At 39.2% G+C, this 26,220-nt stretch overlaps 1 protein-coding gene across 10 annotated transcripts in view; it reads left to right on the forward strand.

Annotated features, from left to right (window-relative positions):
• nrxn3a (neurexin 3a) overlaps window positions 1-26,220 on the forward strand; it is a 174,879-nt gene that overhangs the window by 105,300 nt on the left and 43,359 nt on the right. For 7 of the 10 annotated variants that reach the window (XM_073483404.1, XM_073483397.1, XM_073483398.1 and 4 more), the window contains 6 exons: window positions 2,133-2,252; window positions 2,538-2,658; window positions 3,071-3,331; window positions 4,164-4,354; window positions 5,504-5,677; window positions 11,605-11,724. In XM_073483404.1, coding sequence (XP_073339505.1) covers window positions 2,133-2,252; window positions 2,538-2,658; window positions 3,071-3,331; window positions 4,164-4,354; window positions 5,504-5,677; window positions 11,605-11,724 — 987 coding nt within the window. Of the gene's footprint in view, window positions 1-2,132; window positions 2,253-2,522; window positions 2,659-3,070; window positions 3,332-4,163; window positions 4,355-5,503; window positions 5,684-6,635; window positions 6,663-7,132; window positions 7,166-11,604; window positions 11,725-26,220 lie in introns of all 10 variants that reach the window. The other 3 variants (XM_073483396.1, XM_073483399.1, XM_073483400.1) reach the window with 3 other exon arrangements.

The raw sequence follows: 26,220 nt of genomic DNA on the forward strand, positions 1-26,220 counted from the left end.
TTTGATATCCCATATGTATAATTTTACATAGTGTGTAGTGTCTCAGTTGCATAGGATTTGTTTAGGCTTTCACCAAAAAATGAATTGCTTTTACTCATAATGAGGCTATGGAGATCTTTGTCTTTTCATCTATCACTTGCTTGTAAATAAATATATAATAAATAATTACAGATCAAGAGGCTTAAACTTCCAGTGAAAGATGATGCAGCCTCATGAATCACTAGCAAAAGAGTTGGTAGGACAGTTCATTTTGTAATATGCTCTCAGACAAAGGGGGAACAAGAGTATGCAGAGTGCCGAGAAACAGCCTGTGCTCCTTCAGCCTTCAGTGCATTGGAGAAATCTTTTGTAAGATACAATCAGTGGTGGAAGTAGCTAATTACAAACACTCAAATTACTGTGTATTACTGAGTATTATTTCAAGAAAAACACACAAAAAAACACACAAAAAACACGAAACTCTTCAGCCCAGATTTGAAGTGGTGATCATGACCACTGAGCAGAACAGTACATGAGCTGGGAGTAATTTAAACTGAATAATTTGGAGAAACAGGGACCCCTCTGAGTGATAGTGCTACCTATAGAACATTTAAAAATTAACTCTACTACTCTGAGTAGTGTAGTGAATAATACTTTGTGCTTTTACTTAAGTATTATTTTAATACCAGCAGTTTTACTTGTTTAACCACACAAAGCCACACAAACTATTGTTTTTGCACTCTTGTTCATATTTATGGACTAAAAAAGTGCCAGAGGTAGCAGACTCTGTCTGAATTTGACTCCAACTGACAGTGATACTTCTACACTAGAGTCTTGATGCATCTGGTCTCATACCAGCAGTCAACTTTGTTTTCATTTGACACGACTGTTATTGCTTCCTATAATAAAAAAGTAGTTTTGTTCCTAAAACCTACCAACCTTGTCAGATATGAAAACATGTTTTCAACAGGCTGAAAAACAATGACCTTGTAGCTCCTTCTTTTTTTATTTCTTGCATTCAACTGCAGTTGAAAATGATAATAGGTGGACCTTAAGTAATTTTTAAAATCAATACGCTTTTTGTAAGAGCTCTAAAAACATTTTTGTGTTAAAATGTTCTTTAAATGGTTAAAGTGTAAGATATGCCCAGAATTTTAGCTTAAAATATAAAAAAAAATGTACCAACAACAGTGTTGACATTATGTCAAAGATGTCTGTACTGAGATGCATACTGAAGTGAATTTGCTAACCAGCTAGCCTGGCCCGTCCTGTCTCGTAATACCACTTTGTACCCCGAGAAGTGATAGTCTGAAAGCCCTCTTAGTTTCAGCTTGGAGATGTTCTCTACTTCTCTAATGAGTAAACAAAATAAACTCACAAAAAGTCAGGAAAAGTTCAAATTCAACATAAACAAAATAAAACTCACCAAAACATTGCAATTTGTCTGCCCACAACATAGCCGCTGTAAACCACCTCCAAACTGTATTCCCCATCTTCAAAATGACCACCGCTGGTCTCAGAGGCTGTGTTTGGTCTCAGTTCATTGTCTCATTGGAGGCTGCTGAGCTTGGTTGAGCAGAGTCCCATTGCCCGCAGTGACTCCCTCCATAACCCAAGGTCGTTGTCCAGCAGGCTCCAGTCAGCTAATAACCTAACCTAACCTAACCTAACCTCATATGAGAATTCATAGATAATGTGTCTGATTATGTGATAGATTAAAAGGATTAGGGATAGGTTACAAACAGGCTAATGCCATTGTATAATGTAAATTATATTGTATATTATATTCAAAAGGAGAAATGGGAAGGAAGAAGTGAAAGGAAATTATTTCTATAAGCCTATGATGAGTAAAAGCACATTCTCTGTTCAAACTATTTAATAGTCTGCAGTTCTGCAGCATATACTGTAGACCAGGTGTATTCTATGAGAATTGCAGGTGTCAGAAGTATTTTGTATTTTATTTTCTGTGTATTTTACTGACTAAACCAAACCTTTGTTTCCCAAAGGTATAAGTTTGAAAACTAAAGCCATTTTTAAGCTACTAAGCTGCTTGTATAATTTTTGCCAATGATACCAGGCTGACTGGTGGGAAAACAAAGGTTTGGTTTAAGCTTCAGGATGTCTTTAACTTTGTGATTGACCATTGTTCTCAGGCAAGGGACCAGAGACCCTGTATGCCGGGCAAAAGCTCAATGATAATGAATGGCATACAGTGCGTGTGGTGCGTCGCGGCAAAACCTACAAGCTAATGGTTGACGATGATGTAGCTGAAGGTACTTACCTGCATCAACTCAGCTCATGCTTGAAGAAATGTCATTAGTGTTGCCTTGTCAGTGGTTTTACACCATGCTGTGGTGTGTTGCCATAGAGATTGACAGTATTATTCTGCTACAAAGAAAGCATGTAGATATGTAGCGACAGTTTGCATCCATCTAATACTGTTAATGTAATTTTCTCCTTAAATCAGCCCTTTTGTGTTAGTGTCAGACAGTGTTCTCTTTTCTTTTCGTTTTTTGTCTTTCTTTTCAACCCATCCCCTCCACCCTCCCCATCTTCAGGCCAAATGGTGGGTGACCACACGCGTCTGGAGTTCCACAACATCGAAACAGGCATCATGACAGAGCGTCGATTTGTTTCCAGCATCCCTTCCAGCTTCATTGGTCATCTGCAGAGCCTCAGGTACTCGGAACACTTACCTTTACTTTACTTTTAAATGTGACAAGGAAACCAATCCACAGAGACTTAGAACCCGAATTCTGTGACTCTACAGGATTCTTTTGCCTCTTTTAGGTAGTTATGTTTGGTTTTACAGCACATTTACTGTTGGTTCAGTCTCAGTGCTCTGTCTGTCTACAGGGGATAAATTCTGATAATAATGTCTGCCTCAAATAAAAAAAAATCAATTACTCCTGCTTTATTTTCTCACGAAGCAAACAATGCGTTAAGCAGAGATTTATTTAACTAAGGGCCCCCTTTATCCAATCTTCCCTTTCAATTATCCTTGGCTGACATCTCTTTTTTCAAGACTTTGGAGAGCAAGTACGATTTTTACGACAGTCGTTTCAAATGCCTGTTCCTTTCCTCTCCTCAGATTTAATGGTATGCTCTACATCGACCTGTGCAAGAATGGTGACATTGATTATTGTGAGCTCAATGCACGCTTTGGGGTTCGTTCCATTATCGCCGACCCTGTCACCTTCAAATCCAAGAGCAGCTATCTGAGCCTGGCCACTCTGCAGGCCTACACATCCATGCACCTCTTCTTCCAGTTCAAGACCACCTCCCCAGATGGCTTTATACTCTTCAACTCCGGAGATGGCAATGATTTTATTGCTGTTGAACTGGTTAAAGGGTAAGTTTTATTGTGAATGGATGTTTGTTAACTCTTTACACATTGAAACTTTGGAGGTTTGGTAGTAAGTTGATCACTTTGTTATTTGTTTACCAACTTACAAAATATCAAATTACAATGTCAAACCAATGTGACAATGTAGTGTCACTCATAGTGATGCATTATCTCAGAATCTGCAGCTTTACAGAGCTTGTTGGCGAGTCTTAGCTCATTGTTTAGCTCAACTGTACTATTTTGGTTTAATCTCACTGCTTTCATAACATTGTGCCTGCCATAGCAGTCAGCTTTTTTCAGCGAAAAAGCTCTAAAACCCCACTGTGCACTACCTGCTTGGAATAAAATAGCAGACAGACACAGTTACTACCAAAAATAGGGCTAATACTTGAGACCATCTTGCCACGGGATCACGCCAGCTGTGACACCTGTTAACAAGTTGATGTTCCGAACCACGAGTACACAGTAGTCATTCCTATATGTGAGTGCTCAGTACCCATGGGTCAAACCACACCCATCTTCACAGTCCTCCTTCATTCTGGACTACACACCGGTAAAGAAACTGGCTGCTTGTGCTAGTCTTTGCAGTGTTATGACAATAGAGCCCTAATTATCATTATGTAGGGAATAGTATATACTGAGTATGTTTTTTTTTTTTTTTTTTACACATTAAAGCTGTGTTCGAAAATAAATAGGGGAGTTTTACAAGATCTATACATGACAAAGAATTTCAGAGGTTTCTACCTGCAATCATCAAAATCACTCACCTTTAGGTTTAGGCTTCCTGTTTGTGAACATTTCAAAGAAAAGCTTTCTTAAAAGATTCTGTCTCTTGCAGATACATCCACTATGTTTTTGACCTTGGAAATGGGCCCAACCTCATCAAAGGCAAAAGTGAAAGGGCACTGAATGACAACCAGTGGCACAATGTGGCCATCACCCGAGACAACAGCAACACCCACACACTGAAAGTAGATGCTACAGCTACTAGTCAGAGTATCAATGGGGCAAAGAACCTGGACCTGAAAGGTATGCAGAGGACATGATAGCTGTTGTGTGCTTGTATCTCCTTGTGTGTCCAGTTTTTAATCGAGCTATATTGGATTAGGTTGTACTTAAAAATTTGCAGCGACTTTTGTTTTGCAGTCAAATGTGTCCATTTGACTGCATCAGTGATGCATTATTTTTCTCGAATTTGTCTTACATTTAACCACAGTTTAAAGGAACTTATGGTCAGAGCTCTCTTCTTTGCATGTACCATCTACATCTTCATATAACAATAGCAGACAGCGAGGTGGGTGGGACATTCACCTAGCTTGAGGACGGTCCCCGAGCTGGAGATGGTGCTGGAGATGTAGATAGGTAATGATGTTAATGATATGAAGATAAATGCGAGCATATCCCTTTGCGATACCTTTAGGAGACTTTTTTAAATAAAAAAGTTCTTGTTGTTCATAGCATAATTGTTAGCCGTCCACTTTGGTTGCATCTGTAGACCTGTCAGATTTGAATCAGGATTTTTAATTAACTGCAACAAACAAACTAATGATGGAAGCTGTCGAGTTAGCCATCTTGCCTCCTTCTCATCTTGGTTGGGAGTTGCACATGATCAGAACTTCAAAATGAGAGCTCTTTAATGCTTGCATTTCTATTTGTCACATCACACTGTTAATTATGTTGCTGTTGACCAGTTGTTGTTGTTGGGTGGACATGACGGGAGAGGGCAAAGAGGCAGTACGGAGAAAGAAAGCACCACAGCCAAAGTGGCAAATGGGCATAACATTTTTCAAAAGGGCATCAAGGCCAGACAGATGCCACCGGTGAAATTCCTGCTCTGCTTCTGACGAATTCAAACTGGTACCAATTTAACACTGGTGTGCACTGTGTTGGAATGCCAAACCACTTTGTTCTTCATTTATTGTAGCACAAGGGTTAGCAATGGTGAAAAAGTCACCATGTAGTGGCATGATGTTACCATGTCCCCACACATTACAAACATGATTAAGGTGTGTGGTGTTTCTGTTGTGTACTAATTAAATACCTAAAAATTGACTTGACCCACTATAATGAAGCTGGCACAGATCTGTAAGACTGTGACACATAAAGTATTTATGACAGCATACTAAGATTTGATCCTCCTGTACTCGTCCTACAGTTTCTCTGTTCTCTCCACCCCAGGTGATCTGTTCATTGCGGGACTGGGTCCAGGCATGTATGGCAATCTGCCTAAACTGGTGGCTTCCAGAGAAGGCTTCCAGGGCTGTCTGGCGTCGGTGGACCTAAATGGTCGTCTACCGGATCTCCTCAGTGACGCCTTGTTTCGCAGCGGGCAGATTGAGCGTGGATGCGAAGGTACACCGTCCCTCAAATCCGAGCCTGACTACTACAACACAAACTTCAACTCCAACTCCAGCTCCAGCAGCCCTTTTTTCCTGCTCAATGCAAACAGTAGCTCTACAGCCCTGCATTCATACAGAAGCCCCTTTACCCTATTAACTATACTTGTTGCATCACTTACCCACTGCTAAGAGTTAGGCCAAATATCTCACACCTCCTCACCTACACCACTATATGTTATCGGCCATATTGGTCGACTGACAGTGCCGTCACAATCACCTTCAGTGCAGTGACATAAAATACTGCCAGGTGCTCCATTTTTGATCTCTTATACTTTTGTTAAGTTTTTTTTTTTTTTTCTCAAATTTTTGTGAACGCCTTAAACAAAATAATCATATAAGGAGGTACTAAAGAGCTCCTGCTGAGTGTCTGGTTCAGGTGGGTTGATACAAAGACATTTGTATTCATTTGATTGTACAGAGATAGATTCACTTTCAGGTCAAAGTTTTGCCCAATGGTGAATTTCAAAATCTATAACATATCTAAATGACCGTTCACTAAGCCCCATCCCTTTACAGTAGTTATGTTACTATGCTTGTCAAGCTTTCCATTGTAGCACTGCACAAATTTTGAAGTCATTTTTTAAAGAAAGGATCCTTGACTTCAGACAGAAGTTAACAAAAGCAGCTTCTCACTTTCACATGGCAACTGTTGATTTTAACGCAATGATTTTATTAGCTTCAGCTAGCTAACTAACATAAACTCCGTGAGTTCTTGAAAACTTGGTCTTAGAATTTGCTTTGATGGCGGAATACATTGCGACATTTTCCTGTGTGTTGCAATGCAAAAAAAAAAAACACTTAGGCTGATGCTATCCAATCCCTGGATGATTAAATCTGCCTCATGACCAGCTTGTGATTGATGATGCATTTGAAATATAGAATTGTTCATGTATCACTGGGTAGCTTATTAGTCCTGTATTGGAGGGCAGTATTATATGGTATAAAAAGGTGCAAGTCTTTGTAACATAACACCATTCATGAACATGTGACAAATGAAACCTTTGAATCTTTGATGTTTACTGTAGAAATACATTATAAGTTACTTGTATGTTTTAAGTATTTTCAGGCAAAAAGATTCACTTTTACATGATAAAATGCTTTGAGGACTAACATATAAGTATGGCTAAGTCGTCTCAGGTAAACTTCACCAATTCCATGACAAAGCAAGATAGCCATGCAGTGTATATATGAATCCTGAATGTCACTTTTTTTTCACATAACCATTTAAACCCACATACAAGTAGTTAGATAACAATATGCTAACACGATGTCTACACGGCATGAAGCAGCTTCAGTGTCAGGATGCGTTCATATTGAGTAGGGATGTAACGATATACCGAATTTCATGATATCACGATAAAAAAATGCTGCAATACCATCGTGGGACTGTGACGATCTCTACCAACCTATCGCATAGTTATTTTGCTCGTAGAACTTCAAGGTGCTAACAAGGGAAATCAGTATGAATGCATTCTCCGGTGTCTCCTTGTCATTGCGCAATCATACTGCTCAAGAAGACAGACTTGTTCTCATAAGACCCGCTACTCCACCTGATTTGTTGACTTAGTTTGTTTTGTTCTCAATGCTTGATGCTCCAGTAATGTCTTTTTCAGTAGTCTTTGAGCTATAACAACACTGTGACCTCTTCACTAATTCTCCAGAGCTGCAAGAGTGTCTCTAGGCTCTTTAGGTGGAGCAAGCAGGCCAGCTGTCTGCCAGGCTGTCCTGTCACTGCTCCGACACCCATCCTTTCTGCTTTACCTAACAAGCCCAAAGACACTGCAGCTGCGACAGTCAGGTGGTGTGTTTACCAGCAGGGAAACTACGGCACACAATGCCCTGCATCAGCTGCAGCATGGCTGTTAAGCTGTAATATTTGTATCTGTACCCATACTCAGAACGGACAGGACTTAAACCAGAAATGGGTGGGACTAGCCTGAAGTTGTTTATTTAAGCGTGAAATGAATCTGGATGATCAGAAGTTGCTATAATCATTATTCATTATTTTTTTATAAACTTGAATGAATAAACATCAGTCAGCAGCCTAATGAGGATTTTCTTTCATCGCGAGTACTGATATTGACACATCTTGCTCAGGTGATCAGGTTTAGCGTTTAAATTGGTTACCTATAAACCTCACTCTCACTGGAATTTTGTCTGCTACCGGGCACAAAATCTCCCAGGAAAATAAAGGCTGACAGGTGATTCATCCAGTGTGTGTGCGTTAGTGTGTGTTAAATACACTTTGGATCACATTTACACAAGTTTAGCAAGAGCAAACACGAGCTGTATTGCAGCCTGTACAGACAGTTAATTATAAAAGAAGCCTAACTTTTATGTCAGACACGCTGAGATAACAGAGTGAAAAACGCTGCTGAAACGCCTTAATTAAAGCCTTAACCTTTAGCCCAGGAAGTGACGCTAGGTTACTACTCTAGGTAGCCCAGCATAGTTATGGTTGTTAAACAATGATTGGAATATCACTTTTTGGGGTAGGGGTTTAGCAAACGGTCTATTGCAGGGGGAATACAAAGAAAACCTGTGTCTATGAATTCAGATGTTTTACACCTGGCCATGACATAATAGCAGGAGTGGAAATCTGTATCAGGCAATACCCACACTTTAGACTCCAACCTGCTTCAGGTTTTAAGTTGTTTATAGTTGGTTTACAATCATTCATGCACATAGCTACATCAGAATGGGCTGTTGAAACATTTTGCATGAGCAAGCAAGTGTCACTGGACAAAATGTTTCCATCTTCTTGTGCAAGTTGCGCATTCTTTCGTGGTTGTTTTTGTCATCCTTTAAGGTTCTGGGCCAGCTTCCACAACCTGTTATTGTTTGCATGGAAATCATTTTCTGTACAGCTGTTGTTTTCTTATGCTTGCCATATCATTCAGTTGGACATTGAGTGTACTATATGTTGTTTTTTTACATTTACTTACAGAGTCCCATGTTAGACAAATAAATGTGCTAGTCAATGTTTCATTGGAATCAAACAGAACATAACATTATGTGTACTGTATGTCCTCCTTGCTGTGACAATCTGATTGATAACAATGTGATTCACTGTACTGAATGTACTGCAAGAAAGGAATGGTTTATTAATTTATTTTTCAAAATAAAATCTCATCAAGTTTGTTGGTCTTGTCCATGGCATTCTAATGTCTCATTTTTATGTGTGCTTTTATGGTTTATTTTCCTTCTTTCTTTTGCCGATGTATCATAATCAGTTAGTCATTTAAACTGTATGACCATGTGCTGTCTACATTTCATTATAAGCTTTCATCACATTAAATGGATTTTTGTTTCTTCAGAGAATGATTCCTTATCAAAGCCCATTAATTATTAGGTGCAGAAATACATTGTACCACCACTAGATGGTGATACTACACTGCTGGCAAACAACAGTATTAGCAGGACAAACATGAATAAGCTTTTCACAGTTGTTCGGCTCAATCACCAGAAATAGAAGGAGTTGCTACTGCAGGATATTACTGCACTGTAAGTCAGTTTAAGTTCCAAAACTCCATCCCCTTCTCCAACTCTTCATAAGTTCACTTGGTCCTGAACAGCTCCTTTAACAGAGCAGCTTGCATCAATTTACCAGGTAAGTCTCCACTTGACACATTTATCTGATTTTAGATAAGTTGATGTAGACTGGCAGTCACTGTGCTTCTGTAAAAATGTATGTACCATAATCTGTAAGCATATATGTTAGAGAAAAATTAATTTCTTGTTTTCAAAATTCACATGCCAAATTCAAAAATGTCTTACTCAGGTATCAATACAATGATCTAGATATGTGGTGGACCGAAGTGAAACAATAAACATCGATAACACTTAAATTTACAGGTCTGTAAATTTCACGGTAAGTATGTGGTAATTACCAAGTAACATATTTGAACTTTCTTTGAAATTATTCCTCAGTTACCACAATATATGCCTCAAAGTTTATTGAAAATGACCCCATCGTGGTTTAATAATAATATTCTGCTATTTTCCAATAAGCAGTTAATAAATAGGTGGTCATTCCTTCAATACATTTCCAGGAAACTTCAAACTGGTTTCTGTTTAACTTCTGCTGATCGCCATTTACATTTTCACCAATATCGAGAATTTCAGTAGATCAGTCCAACTTTGGAACAAATTGTCATTGTGGAAGTCAGCCACAATAAGAAGCAAATTACTGACAAATACATGTTCATAATCAAGAATCAAGTGACTAATTTTTGTCTATTGAGGCTTACTAAAAATGTCTTCACACCACTCAAATTAAATTGTATATTTTGAAACAATAATATAAATAAAAACAGGAATATGTTGTAAGTTATTGTAAATATTTACAAATATTTAAGTAGCTGCGTATAATAAGTGTGTGTGTGTGTGTGGGGGGGGGGGGGGGGGAGCAATTGTTGTTTGCTGCTTTGGTGAGACTGTAAATGGTTAATATTATAAACTCATTTATTAACTGTTTGTCAGAAAATAGCAGAATATTTTTCTTGAATAATATTGGGGTAATTTAAAAAAGAATGAGGTAATTATTGTGGTAATTTGGTAGTCATATCAAAGAGATTTAAATATGTACCTTGGTAATTACCACCTACTTACCATGAAATTTCCAGACCTGTAAAATGAAGTCTTACCAATACATCTTGATAGTATCAAAGACTTAATAGGCTTACAGGGCTGCTGTTAAAAGTTTTGTTCATCACAGACACAGCAGTGTCAATTCCAGAATCGAAAAGGGTATCAAAATGTGGAAAAGTATTAAAATGTCAACATACTTATTGTTCAATAATGCAGCATAATGTAAGTCTTCACTGTCACATTTTAAACTATATGGCTAAATACACTGCTTCTGTCTCAATCCTCTCATATGACCCCGTCAAGCCCACAAGAGAAATACAGTTTAAGAGTTTTTCAGTAGAGATGTAAAGCTGAATCACATGACGGGAAAGTCTCAAAATTAAGAATTGTCATCTAACCTAGACACAAACTAAAAATGTCCATGTCACAAATATCCCTGTATTCACCATGTAGTATTGAGTTCACTAAGAATGGTTTGGATTTGTGTGGCACTCAAAGTAAGTTTACTTGTGACTTAAGCGTCACATTAATAACTGTATTGTCAGGCCCACAATCAGACATATTTATAGTATGAGGTCCGGTAAAATCATCACTGAGACACATTTTTCATGTATGCAAGCCATATGCTGAGAAATGTGGGGGGCATCAGGGATATTCAGGTCAGAAAGGGAAAATTAAAAGTTATGACGGGATGACCTTGACAATATCACTGCATGAATACAACATACTGTATTCTTCTTTCACTTTGTGGTACATTTTTTCTAATTCTTATAACTAGACAAATAGATGATGTGATATTAAGATTTGTAATAAAAGTTCAACATATTATTTTACATACAATACAATACAACCCTTGATTTATACACTGGTAAAGCCTGCTCTCTCACTCTATTGCTTTTTTCTGTGTGAAGGCCTATTGTTGTACACACTGTAAATGACAACACGATGCTAGGAGGAAAAGAAAGTGTCATTGGAAAAGATAAAAAACACTCATACTTGGAAAACAAAATATTGATAATCCCAACCACTGTAGTGGTTAAAAGGTGGATATTCCATGAAACCAAAACTATTTGCACGGTTTAACACCAGCAGCAGTGAGTGAGAAAATCTGTTTTTGGAGGAGGATGGAACAACATAGCCAGAGAATTTAACACATTCATCAATTTTTGCAATTTCATGCTAATGCTAGGCCTCTGGTGAGTTTGCACAGTACTGAGCCCAGATCTGTGTGTGTCCATGTGTGTTTGTTTGGATGTGCTTGTGGTTGTGGGGATGGCTGGACTTCCACAGGTCCCAGCACCACATGTCAGGAGGACTCCTGTGCCAACATGGGCATCTGTATTCAGCAGTGGGAAAACTATACCTGCGACTGCTCTATGACCTCCTACACTGGGACACAGTGCAATGACCGTGAGTACTGATCTCAATTATACATATCTGTTGTCACACGTTTCACAGAGGGTGGACAAAATCATCTTGGTGTAAAGCACAATTCCTAAACACCTCCTTTGTGCCATCAGAGAGTGCTCAGAATGATAATGAAAGTGATAGTAAAGATATGATCAAATGTTTTTTTTTTTTTGTAAGTGGAGAGAACATTTAATGTTAGGACTTCATTTCATAAATATATAAAGTTTAAGGTAGGTTTTGAAATCTTACTCTTTCTCAACTGTCACACAAACACACATGGATGTTGTGTATTTTAAACATCTTTACTGACCACAGCACAATCACATTACAAACATTTTGCATAAGAAAGGTTCACTTTGCAGCACATACTCTTTTGTAGTCATACACCTACAGTGTCATGCACAGTTTAAATGCAAGACATTGAGCAATATTGGGCAAATTAACAACATCAGGAAATGAATCTTAAAGGTCCAGTGTGTAGTATTTAAGAGGATTTAGTTTTTTTTTTTACTTTAATCAGTTCAATAAACACAAACAAAAAGAAGAACATTTGCACAAAAAGAGAACAAAAGCAAGACAAAGGTAAAAATGGGTAAGTGCTATGGTATTGTGTTGGATCACAGTTGTACATTTGCTCATATGGTTTCAAACGAACAGTGACATCACACACAATTACTTGCAGAGTAGGTAGAGGACTTGGACTTGCGTATGTACACATTTGTAAGCTGAGCAAAAATAGTGTTAAACACTTTTTACAGTGACTAATGACAGCCTGGTGATTTAAATACATAGACTCTGTGTACCACTAGGGGGCAGAGCAGCATCAACATCTCATGTCAGAGAGAGCACATGAGGGCACAGAGGAACTGCAACACACACACACATACACACACACATGCACCTACGCACCCAATTGCGCTTGCTTGTGTGTTTGTACAAACACTATAACGATAACTATAACACACTTAGATACAGGGATGAAATGTAACTCAGTGCAATTGTTTAAGTACTGTACTTGTGCTGCCTGGCATCAGTTGTCTAAAATGTTTGACTTTTGCTTTTGGTCCATGGCTATTACTAATGAAACCCTCATTTGTGCTGCAATATACGAGGATAAATCACAACGCAGGTGCTATCAATATGTGTTGATTTGAGATCTATAGATCACAGGTGCATAATTACAGTAAATCTTTATATAAATGTTTATTTTCTCTTTGAAATATTGCATTTCTACTAATAGATTCACTACACATGAAAGCTTTGGGCAGTTTGGATGAAACTACTGCAATCAGGTTATGAAATTCTCTTTAGAGATCAAGTACATCCCATTCACACACACACACACACACACACACACACACACACACACACACACACACACACACACACAGACAAGTTAATTTATATCTTCCTTTGAAACAGGCAGCTGTCTGTCTGTTGACACAGGGCGGCATCATTGCCATCATTGACCCAGTGTGTCTCGACCCTCCAGTAAACTGTCATCCAGGGATATGTGATTAACTATACACATGAATGTCTCATTAGCAGGACCATTACCTGGTCAATGATCTCCCTTCAAATGAATGCATGATATTTAGAGAGGCTGGGGAAAAGACAGCCTGTTCAACAGTCAGCAAAATAAAACATGTCACCATACATACTTTGTTTTTTTTTTTAATCATGAGTTTAGTGGTAGTTGTATAACTTGTGATTATAATTATGATTAAGTTGTTATTATTAACGTTATTCTTTTATAATTACAGTTTCTTCTATGCACAACATGGATCTAACAGAGGCATATTTGTATTTAAAAATCAAAGGATCAAAACTGTTAGTTATTCTCTTCAGTGTCATCTGACAGTTGATAGATGACAGTATTTATTACTGTCTCGTGAAAACCATACATTTCAAAATGCAACAATTTTCATGTTTTCATTAACTTAAACCCAAGCTGCAAAGTCCGAGGCTAAAAACATAAGTATATGTATATTGCACCCTTGACGGAGCTAGAGCGCATATCAATAGTTGGTTAATCACGGTCCTTATGATGAGACTGACAAAAGATGAGGTGGTGCAATAAGGGAGTAAACAACTTCCTTTGACAGAACGGCAGCCACTGACAAATGTGTATGAATATGAAAAAAGAAATTCAACAGGGTGCCTCAGCTGTGAGTGTTGTGGATCCCAGCCATGTTGGACTGGTCTGGAGTCGTTATTTTTTGTTGGGAATGGACGATCCATCATGGGTATACACGGGGTAAGAGGAATTGTCCTCTTAAGATATATGGTCCAATCGATTGAAGGTGATTGAATGTCTTCTATTTATTTCCATCGCCCTTATAGTCCTCTCCGTCAGTGTAGCAGTGTGTAGTTTATCTAATTGCATACACACATGTATTTTTTTGTGCTAGTCAAGGTATTTTCTTATACCATTCATATCTTCCTGATGCTCCAGCGATCAGAATCAACAGCTCTTCTGTCACAAGGTCACTCCTCCAACTACTAATTTCTACCTCAACTAGGAGTACAACTTTTCATCAAAATGTGACAACTAAATATTTGAGGAAGAGCATATCTTAAAGACATCAAGGTAATGTCAGCTACAGGCAGTGTATAAATGATTAAAAACGGTTTTCTTAATAAGAAAGGTTTCAGCCACTTCAGCCTGGTAAGTAGCTGGTTCATACCTACAATAACCTGATGTTTTGCTTGAAGTTCAAAAGTACTGTCTTCCACACCCGCTCCTCTTTCTCTGGCCACTCTTTGCTTTCCACAGCCATAACAGAAGGTTTCCCTGAGCTTTGGCGAGTGTTGCGAGGCAGAGCCTTGACAGATGGTATCTTCAATGCATGGGTTGCTGTTAAATGAAATGTGTTAGGACAAGGTGGGGCAGGTACTGTTGTAAATTGTCCTGTGTGTCCTGAACCAAGACACTGTGTTCAAAGTAACAGTAAAGAGAGGTGCAAAATAGCGTTCCTCAGACTGTAGCAATCTATAGCACTTGACCCATAAAGCAGTATGCAATATATAGTAAAAATAAAATCAGTGTCAATGTTTATGATCCAGCAGCACTGCTGACAGGATTTGTTTAATCAGGGAAGTCTACAAGATTATCCTTCAAAAGGTACAGAGGTGTGATCACTTGCCAGTCAGAATGCATTAAGCTAAATAATAACCTTGGTTTATAACTCATCTTATCAATAGGAAATTCAGGGCCAAAGGGCAGAGATTTAATTTTCAAAACTTTTAAAAGTACCATAGTTCCTAGTCCGGATGTGGGCTTGAGTTTAGGACAGCAAGAATAAGCTGGTGGTGAAGTAGAATAACAGAGCAGAGGTCATTTTATGGTTTAATGTGCAGAGGGAATGTAGGGTGAAATGAGAAGGAGCAGGGAAATGAGAGAGAAGAGGGACGGATGGTTGAAAAAGTGATGGTGAAGCTGGGTTGGTCCCTGTCTTAGCTGACCACCCAGTAAACAATGATGATTTTGTACCTGGAATTTGTTTTGTCTTAAACTCTAATCATAATACAGTTGCAAGTTTTATCAAAGCTGTTATAAGGATCTATAATTTTTGTTGATTCTGGTGGCCCCGTGGACAAAAGTTATATGAGCACCACTGCCTGCTGTGGTAAAGGTCTTCATGTGGCTCGAGCGTGCATTTGTTTTGAAAGTGAATGAAGGAAGGTTTTGGAAAACATTCTAGTTTGGGTTAAAATAACTGTTACTTATGTAAATTCAGTTTCGTACATATGTTACGTACGTACATTATATACATAACTTAAGTTATGGTATTAATGTGATATAACGATGAATGAAAGTCCTGTGTTTGTTTAGCCCAACCATCCATCCTGACCTCCTCCCTATGCAGACTTGGCTCTTTATACTACTTCATCTGACTTCCTCCTTTGCTGCCATAATAATTACTACAGCCACTAGAGGTCACTGCCTAAAAAGAAACGTCAATACGGGTTGTAATAAGCTGCTTTCGTAGACAATATAAAATGGTTGTTAGTTCCTTTACTGATAAACTGATATACTGATATACTTTGGCAAAGTATACAGACACAGGCTCACACAGAACACACAACAAAGTTTTGTTTTTGCCCATGATCACAGATGAATTGGCAAACAGCTGATATAACATGCTGTCAGCAACATTTGTCATTTTCAGCACACCCTCTTACCTAAACAACTGAGTCGGTCACTCACTGTTACCAAAACAACTTTGGCACTTAAAATTCTAGGTTTAGGAAAACGTTATAGTTTGGGTTAAAGGTGCATTTTGTAAGATCTGGACACAATTTGGTTTAAAATATTCAAAAAAGAACAAACCCTATCAACAGAGTGTGAAGAGGTAACAATTCTGATGTCATGTGCAGGATGCCTATGTATTATATTGTACAGATATCGACTTCTAAGCAGCCCAGGTGGGCCGTTATAATGGGCAGAATCAGATTCAGAAATACTTTATTGATCCCTGAGGGGAAATTCCTTGCATTACAGCTGCTCCCATTCAAAAGTCTTATATAATAAAAATATGCAGAAAAATAAAAACTACATATAAGCAAGAATAATAAAAATAGAATAAAAATATAAGAAATGTAAATTCTACTAGAAATACACATTAGAGAGACAATGTGAAGAGAAACAAAGTGTCCAGAGTCCTCCTATTGACTCAGAGTGTCTGACACTCAGAGTCAATAGGAGCGAGGAGTTGAACAGTTTGATAGCCACAGGCAGGAATGATTTCCTGTGGCGCTCTGTGGTGCATCTTGGTGGGATTAGTCTGGTACTGAATGTATTCCTGTGGCTGACCACCACGTCATGGAGTGGATGGGAGCCATTGTCCAAGATGACATGCAACTTGGACATCATCCTCCTCTCTGACACCACCATCAGAGAGTCCAGCTCCACCCCCGCAACGTCACTGGCCTTGCGGATCAGTCTGTTCAGTCTTTTGGCGTCCGCTACCCTCAGCCTGCTGCCCCAGCACACAACAGCATAGAGGATAGCACTGGCCACCACAGACTCATAAAACATCCTGAGCATAGTCCGGCAGATGTTGAAGGGCCTCAGCCGTCTAAATAGAGACGACTCTGTCCCTTTCGGTAGAGGGCGTTAGTGTCCAGTTTATTATCATTGTGGACCCCCAGATACTTATAATCCTCCACAATGTCCACCAGCCTCTAGTATCATCACCTGGCCTGAGAGGTGATAGTGAGTCACACCAGCATCTAGTCTGCCGCAGGAGATGATGAAGAAGTTGAGCCAGCCAGAGGGAATGGCTACCGCAGAGAAGTTTACAGCCTCAGATAGTTATGTGGTAAACACAAAGATGTGGAAGCTCCTGATAAACGACTTTTAACAACATTTCAAACAAGAGGTCCTGAAAAGAAACCACGTCTGCAGCAGAGAAAGCGATGTACAAAAAGGCTAACAAGAGTAAATTTTGCTGGGGCTTTCCAACGCTGGACACAGCTATGCGCAAGTAAAAAGATATGGTTTGAAGCTGAACATTTCTATAGACTGGTAGGTAACATCTAACATTGGCTGTTTACTGAAACATCTTTAGTGCAACTAATGACAACACAAACTGTAACAGGGTGATGTGACCGTTTTCTTGTTGTTGGCGTTGCTAAAGCTGAGCTTAGTAAGCTATAAAGTAAACATATACAAAAATGCCACATGTGAAGATTGTAAGACAGCAGTCTCATTTAGACCGGCTGTTGGAGGTTCAGCAGTTTGGTCAAGTTTTGCGTATTCTTGCTCTGCTGTCAGTTATTAGTTGCCTTTATTTATAACAGATGACTGTAAATTTGCAATTGTAAAGACACACTAGAAGACAGACTGTCTGTTATGAGACTAGGTATACTATACATACATATATACATCTTTGAGGACATTGAGGACTTTTGTGCCAGCTTTACTCAAATGCGAGTCATGAAGATTGTTAAGTTTGCCTGCTTACACAGACCTTTGTTTGTTACACCAATAGAATGCGCTGTTCTCAGAATTTAGGATCAATATATACCTCCAAAAGTTTTATTTAGCATTCATTGTGTAACAAAAAAATGCAACAATGCAACTGAGGAATGGTGAATTTATGGGTAAATAAATACCAACAAGGTAGTAATTATTTTGGTCTTTACAATTTTAACAAATTGCAACAATGAATTTGCATAGAAACAAATGAAATATATAAAATACATTTAAAAAATGGTTTGAACTTAACATAGAGAAGGTGGGAAATACTTCACCTTGTTGGCTTGGAATTACAAATCAGTCTTTTAAAACAACTACTTGTGCCTTCAGTGATGAACCCATGTACAAGATGTACATAACTTAATATTTGTTATATAAGTGAAGTAACTTAAACTATGTTAGTAAGTAAAAATTAGTCACTGTTGACTTTTGATTTCACACTGGACACGGACAGCAGTCTCCTGTGTTTGTTTAATCCGAGCATCCATCACCGACCTCCTCCCTGTGTGGACTTTGTCGCTCTTAATCTTACTTCGCCTGACTTCCTCCTTTGCTACTGTAATAATTACTACAGCCACTAGAGGTAATTGCCCGACAAGGAACGTAAATGTGGGCCATAATAAGTTGCTTTCACAGTCAACCTACATGGTTGTTAGTGTCAGTATTAATCCGTATATTTTGCCTATCTGGACTTCAGAACTCAGAGTCAGTTGCACCACAGTGCTGAAAATGTTTTCACAGTCACACGCTGATTTTTAGTTGAATATGCAGTGGAATGCTGGCACTCTAGCAGTCTGAGGTGAACAAAACACAGTACAGTAAAGAAATGAATGGCAACTGGTTTATTTTAGCTGTTACCAGTCCAAACAGGCCTCCAATACAGATCCTTATTGGCTCGGTACATCTCTACAAGTGAATATCATCAAAAATAAACCTTTCCTGTAATTCAATCCTTGGATGGACATTTTGAATAAGCTGGTCAGTGTGTGAGAGAGACAGGCTGTGTATTGTCATGCCAGGACTACAGGGGGGGTCTTACAGGGGGTCCTACAGGTATTTACTGGGCATTATTGGGGACGGGCCATCTGGTCACAAGTGAGCAGGCTGGCAGGCAATCAGAGCAATCGGCGGGGTGACAGAGAGTCTATTTTCTCCTTCACTGAACTTTATATCTGTCCTGCTGTGTGCTAGATCATTCCTATCGATCCCTCAACCTCCACACTCCTCCTCTGACCATTAGCACCAAGTGCATGCCATAAAGCTGTGTCTTTATGCACAGCAGCCTCAACTTTAATCCTGGCCTGGCTCTCTTCATCCACTCCTGCTGTTTGTGATAGGTCTCTGGGTGGCAGGAGTTTGAAAAGAGGCAGGAGATAAGGCTTAATGTCATTATATCGTTCTCAGCTTCATACTCCCTCCCTGGGTGGAGCAGATAGGTGAGGCTGGAGAAGGATAGGCTGATGTGACCGGGGTTTCTGTGTGTAATGCAAGAGGAGAATGAGCTGTGCTAACACACAGTTGATAAGTGGAGGATAATGTGTTTGTTGACCTTCACCTTGCCCGTCTGCCTTGGCTGTTGTTTATGTAAGCTTTGCACCTCACCGCTCCGCCTTGCATAAACCTGGAGCAAGAGGTAAAAAAGAGCCAGAAATAAGGTGGGGGTGGGGGTAGCAGGAGAAGCTGGCGTTCTTCCGTAGGTGGGCGAAAAACAGTCATGCATCATGCTGGACAGGTCATTTGAACAGTGCAATGCTGCATCTGAGTGTTCCTGAGATTAGGGAGGCTAATAATTTCTGAGGACCATGTTTTATGTTAATGTGACAGGCCTCGCTGTATATTTCTGCTGAGGCACCGTCTCTGTGGTGCTTAATTTTTGCTTTAATGGAACTGTTGTGTTAGTATCAACAGCCACCTCGGAGATTTAGACTGCCTCTGAATTAACTCGTTTTTATGGCCAAGGATGTCCTCTGATTATTTCTCACGTGTGAAGAGACACAGACAAGGACATTCCAGACACACCAACTTTCTTCATTGAAAAGAAGGAATATCATTTTAAGATGTGTTTTTGACATTGAAAGAGCCCAACTCTCACTGCCCCTTTGTACTGTTTTTTCCTGGAGGGTTAAAAGAGCCATTCTTTCTTAGTTTAGGATGTGTTTCTTTAAAAGAACAGATTTTCAGTCACTCGTTTTTTTCTCACCACTCTTATGGTCTTAATAGTCTTTCTTCTCAGCTTGGTCTCTCTCCATAAGCTCTAAAAATAAATCACTGTTTGACTGCAGAGAGACAAACATGAAGGCAATGCAAACAGAAAAGTGAATTCCCAGGGACTGCAGATGGAAATTAGCTAGTAGCTAAATCTGGTACAAAAGATATCATTAATACGTTTTTGTACACTAAACTACTGGAATTGGTAGTCAGCTCCATATCCCCATGTTTTGTTTAATGATAGCAGATCTAGGTGCCTTTTTTAAATGTAAATTAAAATAAAAGCAGAACATCACAAGAACAACAGCTGCATATTTTTTAAATGAGTCATTATACCAATTACATTTGCTGTCTCACAGTGTGCACCTGTTTCACTGGCAGCACCCCTTTTCTTAAAAACCCAGATGTTCAGCCAACTACTTGAAATACTCAAAAATTCAAACAACAAATTACATCTTACACATTATGCTTAAAGAAAAAAAGATGAAAATGTAGCCACAATAGAAATCATTAATGACTATAGTAGTTCCCAGAAGCTTAAGGCCCAATGCCTTAAGTTTGAAAGCTGGACATTTAATTAGATTAATGCAGTTCTGAATCAAAACGCTTTCCTCAATTGTTTTCTTAATTTTATGGCTAAAATCCTTGTTCTGCACTGAGATTTTGAAAATCAAATTTCTGAGTTGCCTTTCCCTCCTATGGTAAGTGTAAGTGGCTCGATTGGCACTGACACAATGAATCAATCAGTCAATTGGCAGAAAATGAATTGACAAATTTTGATAAGTGACAGTGGCTGTTTTTCTAGTTAAAAAAAAAAAAAATCCCAACATTCTTTAGGTCCAGTTTCTCAGATGTTAAATTTTGCTGCTTTTCTATCTTTCGTGAGAGCTATGGAGCTACATTTCAGCCAACTTAAACTACACTCTAAAAACTTCAACTAACATGTAGTCCATTTTATTGGTAAATGCTGACTTGGCGTATCATTAAAAATAGCAAGTTGACAATTTTGCTAACAAAGCCAGACATTAAGCAAGTGCAACAACACAAGACATTTAACTTAGCAAGCAGCTCATAATACTTACTATTCAAATGCAACAAGTCCAGCTCGGCATCTGTCTGCAGCCTTTAATTTTAGTTGACAAGGACTTAAGTCCAGTTTGAGATTTACTCTTGTTTCTTGCCTCTCACTCAGTTACTGTCTCTTCATTCACTCCTTGGTTTCCTCTGCCAACGTCCTTTGAAGTCTCTTTACCTCCGTCGTCATGTCCATAGAGGCTGCTGAATGCGATTCTGTCGCCCACTCGCCCTGGTGCCCTTTTCAGCGCCTGACCTCAAAACTTCCTCATCCAGGTGGTTCAAAGTAGCTAAGATAATGGTGCAAACACACACATACAATCTCCGGCCGTGGTCCAAGCAGAGTCCGCTAGGCTAGCAGAGCTAATTTGTAGTTACACTTGGCCTACACAGCAGTTACAGGTTGCTTTCAGGAAACTCCATAAATCACAGAGAGTTGAAGCAGAGCAGCCGGAGGACATTAGAGGGAAAACCAGCAAACATTTTTCTATAAAATATGATCCAGTTTTAGCCTTATGCACTGTGACCCTACCTACTTACTGAAGTTACATAGCACAGATATAAGTGATAGGGGGGCAGAGTGGCACTATAACATCAAAATGATTTTGAAGCTGTCATTTCAAGGTAATAGTTACATAATGTTGCTTTAAGGTCATGCACCACATTCATATTTCAAACACCAAACTGAACAGGATGTTCTGATAAATCGGTAGCCTAAGTCCTGCTCCATCAACAATCACTATTTTTGTGTTACTACTTGCACTGCAAAGTGTTTTGGGTGAGGGAGCAATAAGAGGATGCATAATACAACCACTGAGTACAAAGAAGAGTACTTCATTCCATTTTCACTTGTCTTTCACACAGTCTACACAGTCTTAATGCAGTTTGCCCTTTGCTTTCAGGTTTTATCTTGAATCACTATGGTCTATTCCCCAAGCTCACAGTGAGGCAGAATCAGGCCTCCATGGTTCGGTGGCCCAATCAATTTCCACAGCACTTGTTTGGATAATCCTGTGCCTCTTTGCAGACTTTGTTTGCCAGAGACTCTGTGGTGATGAAATCGAACAATTCTCAGCACAGAGAGGCCTTGTGGGTAAGATGAGGGCACCATGACCAGAAAGTTACAACAAAGTTACAGCAGCAGATAAGTTGAGAAGAGGGAGAACAGTTTGATTGGTTGTACCATTAAAAGAGACTTCTGGACCAACTGATGAGATGAAAAGTAGCCTTGAAGTTGTTCCGAATCCGTGTATCATTCGTTCATTCGTTTTTCAAAATAAAACCAAAAATAAGAAAACGAAAAAACAATTCCTTTTCTCAGTATTCGTTTCCTAAACTAAAATGAAAAAACGGATAACGACTCGTTTTTTTCAGTTTTCGATTTTATGCTCAAATGAATAATGGAAAAAACGGATAACGAGCGTTTCACGTTTCATGTTTTATCCCATTTTGATCTGAAAAAAGTTCAATGAGCCGGAAGCGGAAGTGACCGTCTCTGTCTCTGTACTGCGAGGGCGCGCAAAACAAAAATAATGGCAGGACTTGAGGATCATGCAGATATAATTGGACAGCTTTTTGGGGATGGTAAAACGCATGCCGAGATTTCTACCACGCTCTGGTAACGTCAGAGAATTGACTGGCTCTGCTAACGTTAGCTTTGCTCCAGGCCACTTCCGGGTGACGGTAATTTCCGGTGTAGGTACCAAATGCTTGCAACATGAAACGGGAAACGCTCGTTATCCGTTTTTTCCATTATTCATTTGAGCATAAAATCGAAAACTGAAAAAAACGAGTCGTTATCCGTTTTTTCATTTTAGTTTAGGAAACGAATACTGAGAAAAGGAATTGTTTTTTCGTTTTCTTATTTTTGGTTTTATTTTGAAAAACGAATGAACGAATGATACACGGATTGTTCCTGACTGAGTTTTATTCATCTTGCTGAAATGAGTCTGGGATCTACGTGGGAGAGGAATGAGGTGATTTCTCTTCTATTGTCCTCACTATGAGTGACATGGCAGGCCTGGCTGATGTAGAGTGCACTTGGCTTTAATTTACCACCTCCTCTCATGATGCCTCAATTTGATGTAATCTCTGATACATTTACAAGGCACAAAAGGTTTTTCTAGTCGCCAGTCCCTTATCGGGTCACTGTGGTATTTAACAAAATGTTCTGCACTGTTCAGATTTCAGGACTGGACACAAAGACAGTGATTAAGGTTTGACCTTCTGACACTTAAATGTTGATAAAAGCTCTAATTATGCTTCAGCAATTAGTTGTCAATGTGTAGCCTCACCGTGGTTGATTTATTTTTTGAGATTAGTCTAAAGTCTTCATAAAACTAAGTGTACTGGAGAGCAGTTACAGCATTTTCAATTAATGAAACAGTATCAAAAGTATGCTTTATATTCAGGTAAGATTCTAAATGCTAAATGTCATTATAGTGTGTAAGTTTATCAGTAATGTTGTATGTGTCTTGTATGTAGCTGTATCTTTAGAAAAAAAAGATTATTTTCATTTTCAAAATACTGAGGCTAGAAGTAATTATTTCAATCACTGATTAGCGGATTAGTCCATCAATCCATTAGATTAATTAATGTCATGCTTGAGTTTATAAAACGTCCATCAGAAGTTCCTAGAACACAAAGTGATGTCTTATAATTGACAGCTTGGCTTGGCACATATTAAACAGTAGCACTTGTCATCGCTGAGGGAAAGGGATGTGGTCCTCGGCTGCTGGACCCTCTCCCCCGCCATTTCACAACCATCTGTCCCATCAACAAGTCTGTTTGACTGCATATGAAAAAATAAACTGATATGTAACTGAGGAGGAGGAGCGCTGCTGCCCATCCCTCCGTGTGTGCGCCTGATCCACGGACTGACATGGATCAGGCGGGATGGGTCATAGGAAGTATCATTCTGATCAATAACGGGTGGAATGAGAAGGGAGAAATACGTCTGTTTGACTTTAGACCAGCTTTTTGTTGGTCTATGCCACTATCGCTTTCTGCTGCCTCAAGATAGCAATCCACCATCAGTGCACCTGACCACACCTCATGTTAAGACCAACACGCCCAAGTACATTTGCTATTTACACAACGTGGGCACTGGGCGTGAAAATGACAACTGCGTCAGTCTGAAACTAGCAACAACACTTGCGCTGCTTTGCACCGAGCGTAAGATATAGCCCTAGATGTCTTTTTTATGTATTCTGGTTTCATTTTGACAGGTGCTAAAAGTACAGAAATCTATTTGATAACTAATTTATAGGCTAACAGTTTTGTGGTGCAGATCCCTGATATATAGACTTTTATTTTGGATAAAAATACATATCAAAAGACCTGACTTACTCTGCCTCTGATAGGTTGGCTTTGTTGGTTGCGTTCACTATGCTTGACTCAAAACATATTCGGCCTCTCTCCTGGTCTTCTGCTGCTCCTATCAGGTCACTCATCCTCTGGAGCCACTCTTCAGAGCATCTCTGCCGCTGCTCTGCCACCCAGCCTTTCTCTACCTAATGAGCCCAGAGACACTGCAACTGCGATAGCCAGTCATGGTGGTGTATTTACTGGGGCAACTACGGCTCGCAGTACGCTGCATCAGCTCTGCCGCAGCCAGTTCATTTGTGAGTGGCCAATAAAGACAGTGAAAAAGAATAACAGCAAATAATATCAAATCAACCACCTTTGCTCAATACAGGTGAGCCTTTCTTACACTTAGATATGTTAAAAGTACAGGCCAGGGTACAAGCAGGGGTACACCCTGGAAAAGTTGCCAGTTTATCACAGGGCACACTATTTCAAACAGTAATTAATTATTTGATTTATGTATTATATGAAAGATAAATGAATAAGAAATGGAAAATTGTAATATTTAAATACGTAAATATGTAAATTAAGTACCCCACATGACTATGCTCCTCTCAGCACATTGTGTTTGAAGCTGTAGTGTCACCCCTCTAGTGTCACTTCTTGAAGGGTCCCTCTAGTGCAGTAGTATAAAAAGCGAGAGAAGTCCAAGTTCGGGTTGGTTTGTATGGTTTGTTGGCTAATATGCAGGACTTTGCCTTCCATAGAACAAGGTTTGCATCCCGCATTCCCGTAAAGAATGATTTGTTTTCAAGTTATGTTAACATAAGTAAGGTAACGTACATAAATTATGTTCGTTGAATTATGTCACTTGAAAGAGACAGACAACTTAAATCAAATTGAATAGAAAAAGGTCTGTAACACCAGAGATAGCAGTTGTATGACACAAAACCCGCCCCTTCTCCCCAAAAGCAAATCGTATGCTTTATAGCAGCTGCACTAGGAAGTATATCAGCCAATCGCATTGTTGCACCAACAGGAGCAAGATTCAGTTTCAGTGACAGTTTCAACTGATTTGGTGCAGCTGCAGATGGACTTCTAATAGGCATGGAAGAGGAGGATATCACGCTATTGCACAGGATAACCAAGAAAGGTGAGGTCATTCAAAGATTAGACATTAGACAAACTTGCATTTGTTCAAGTGCTCTGGTGGGCTGAGCTGACAACATCACGCTCTGTACCGAGCTCTAACAGATGTTGGTGTTGTGAAATTGTGCGCAAGAACCTTATTTTTGGGCAAAGTCACTGAACTATTTAAGCAATTTTTTTTTGTTTTTATTAGATTTGACTGGTGATGCTATACATGCAGTTTTCATGTCCAGGTGACCATTAAAGTTAAATCATGGCCCTCTCCCCATTCATTTAGATGGGGGCCTGGTCTTGTTAGCCTGAAATAACTGTCCGGGGTTGTTCGTTGCCAAGATGGCTGCCATGTGGCACGACTTGCATATAAGGACCTTGGTATTACAAATTACTGCTTACTTGACCCTCCATGTGCAAAACTGATACTAGGGGCTGGGAAGGGCATCATAGTGTGAAGGTCTCTGAAAAAAGATTCCATAATTGACAATTTGGGAGTGAGAACATGTTGCTCCCCAATAACCATTATGCTATGATGCCACAGAGAAGCCTCAGCATTGTAATGCTCATGAACATATTTAGCTTGCTGTGTAGAATTACAGTCATGGTACAGGTGTCGCCCTATGCCTCACTGATATTCTTTACTGTTAGAATAATGGGAATAACCTTCTGAACAAGGAAATCTGTTTGTCTCTTGCAAAAGCCACAAAAAAATAAAAAGCTATCTTTATGAATTTAGGATTTTGACAGAGAAACACCTCCTGAACACGTTGTGTATAAACTGT

Source organism: Pagrus major, chromosome 16 (genome assembly GCF_040436345.1).
Source record: "Pagrus major chromosome 16, Pma_NU_1.0".
Lineage (NCBI taxonomy): Eukaryota > Metazoa > Chordata > Actinopteri > Spariformes > Sparidae > Pagrus > Pagrus major.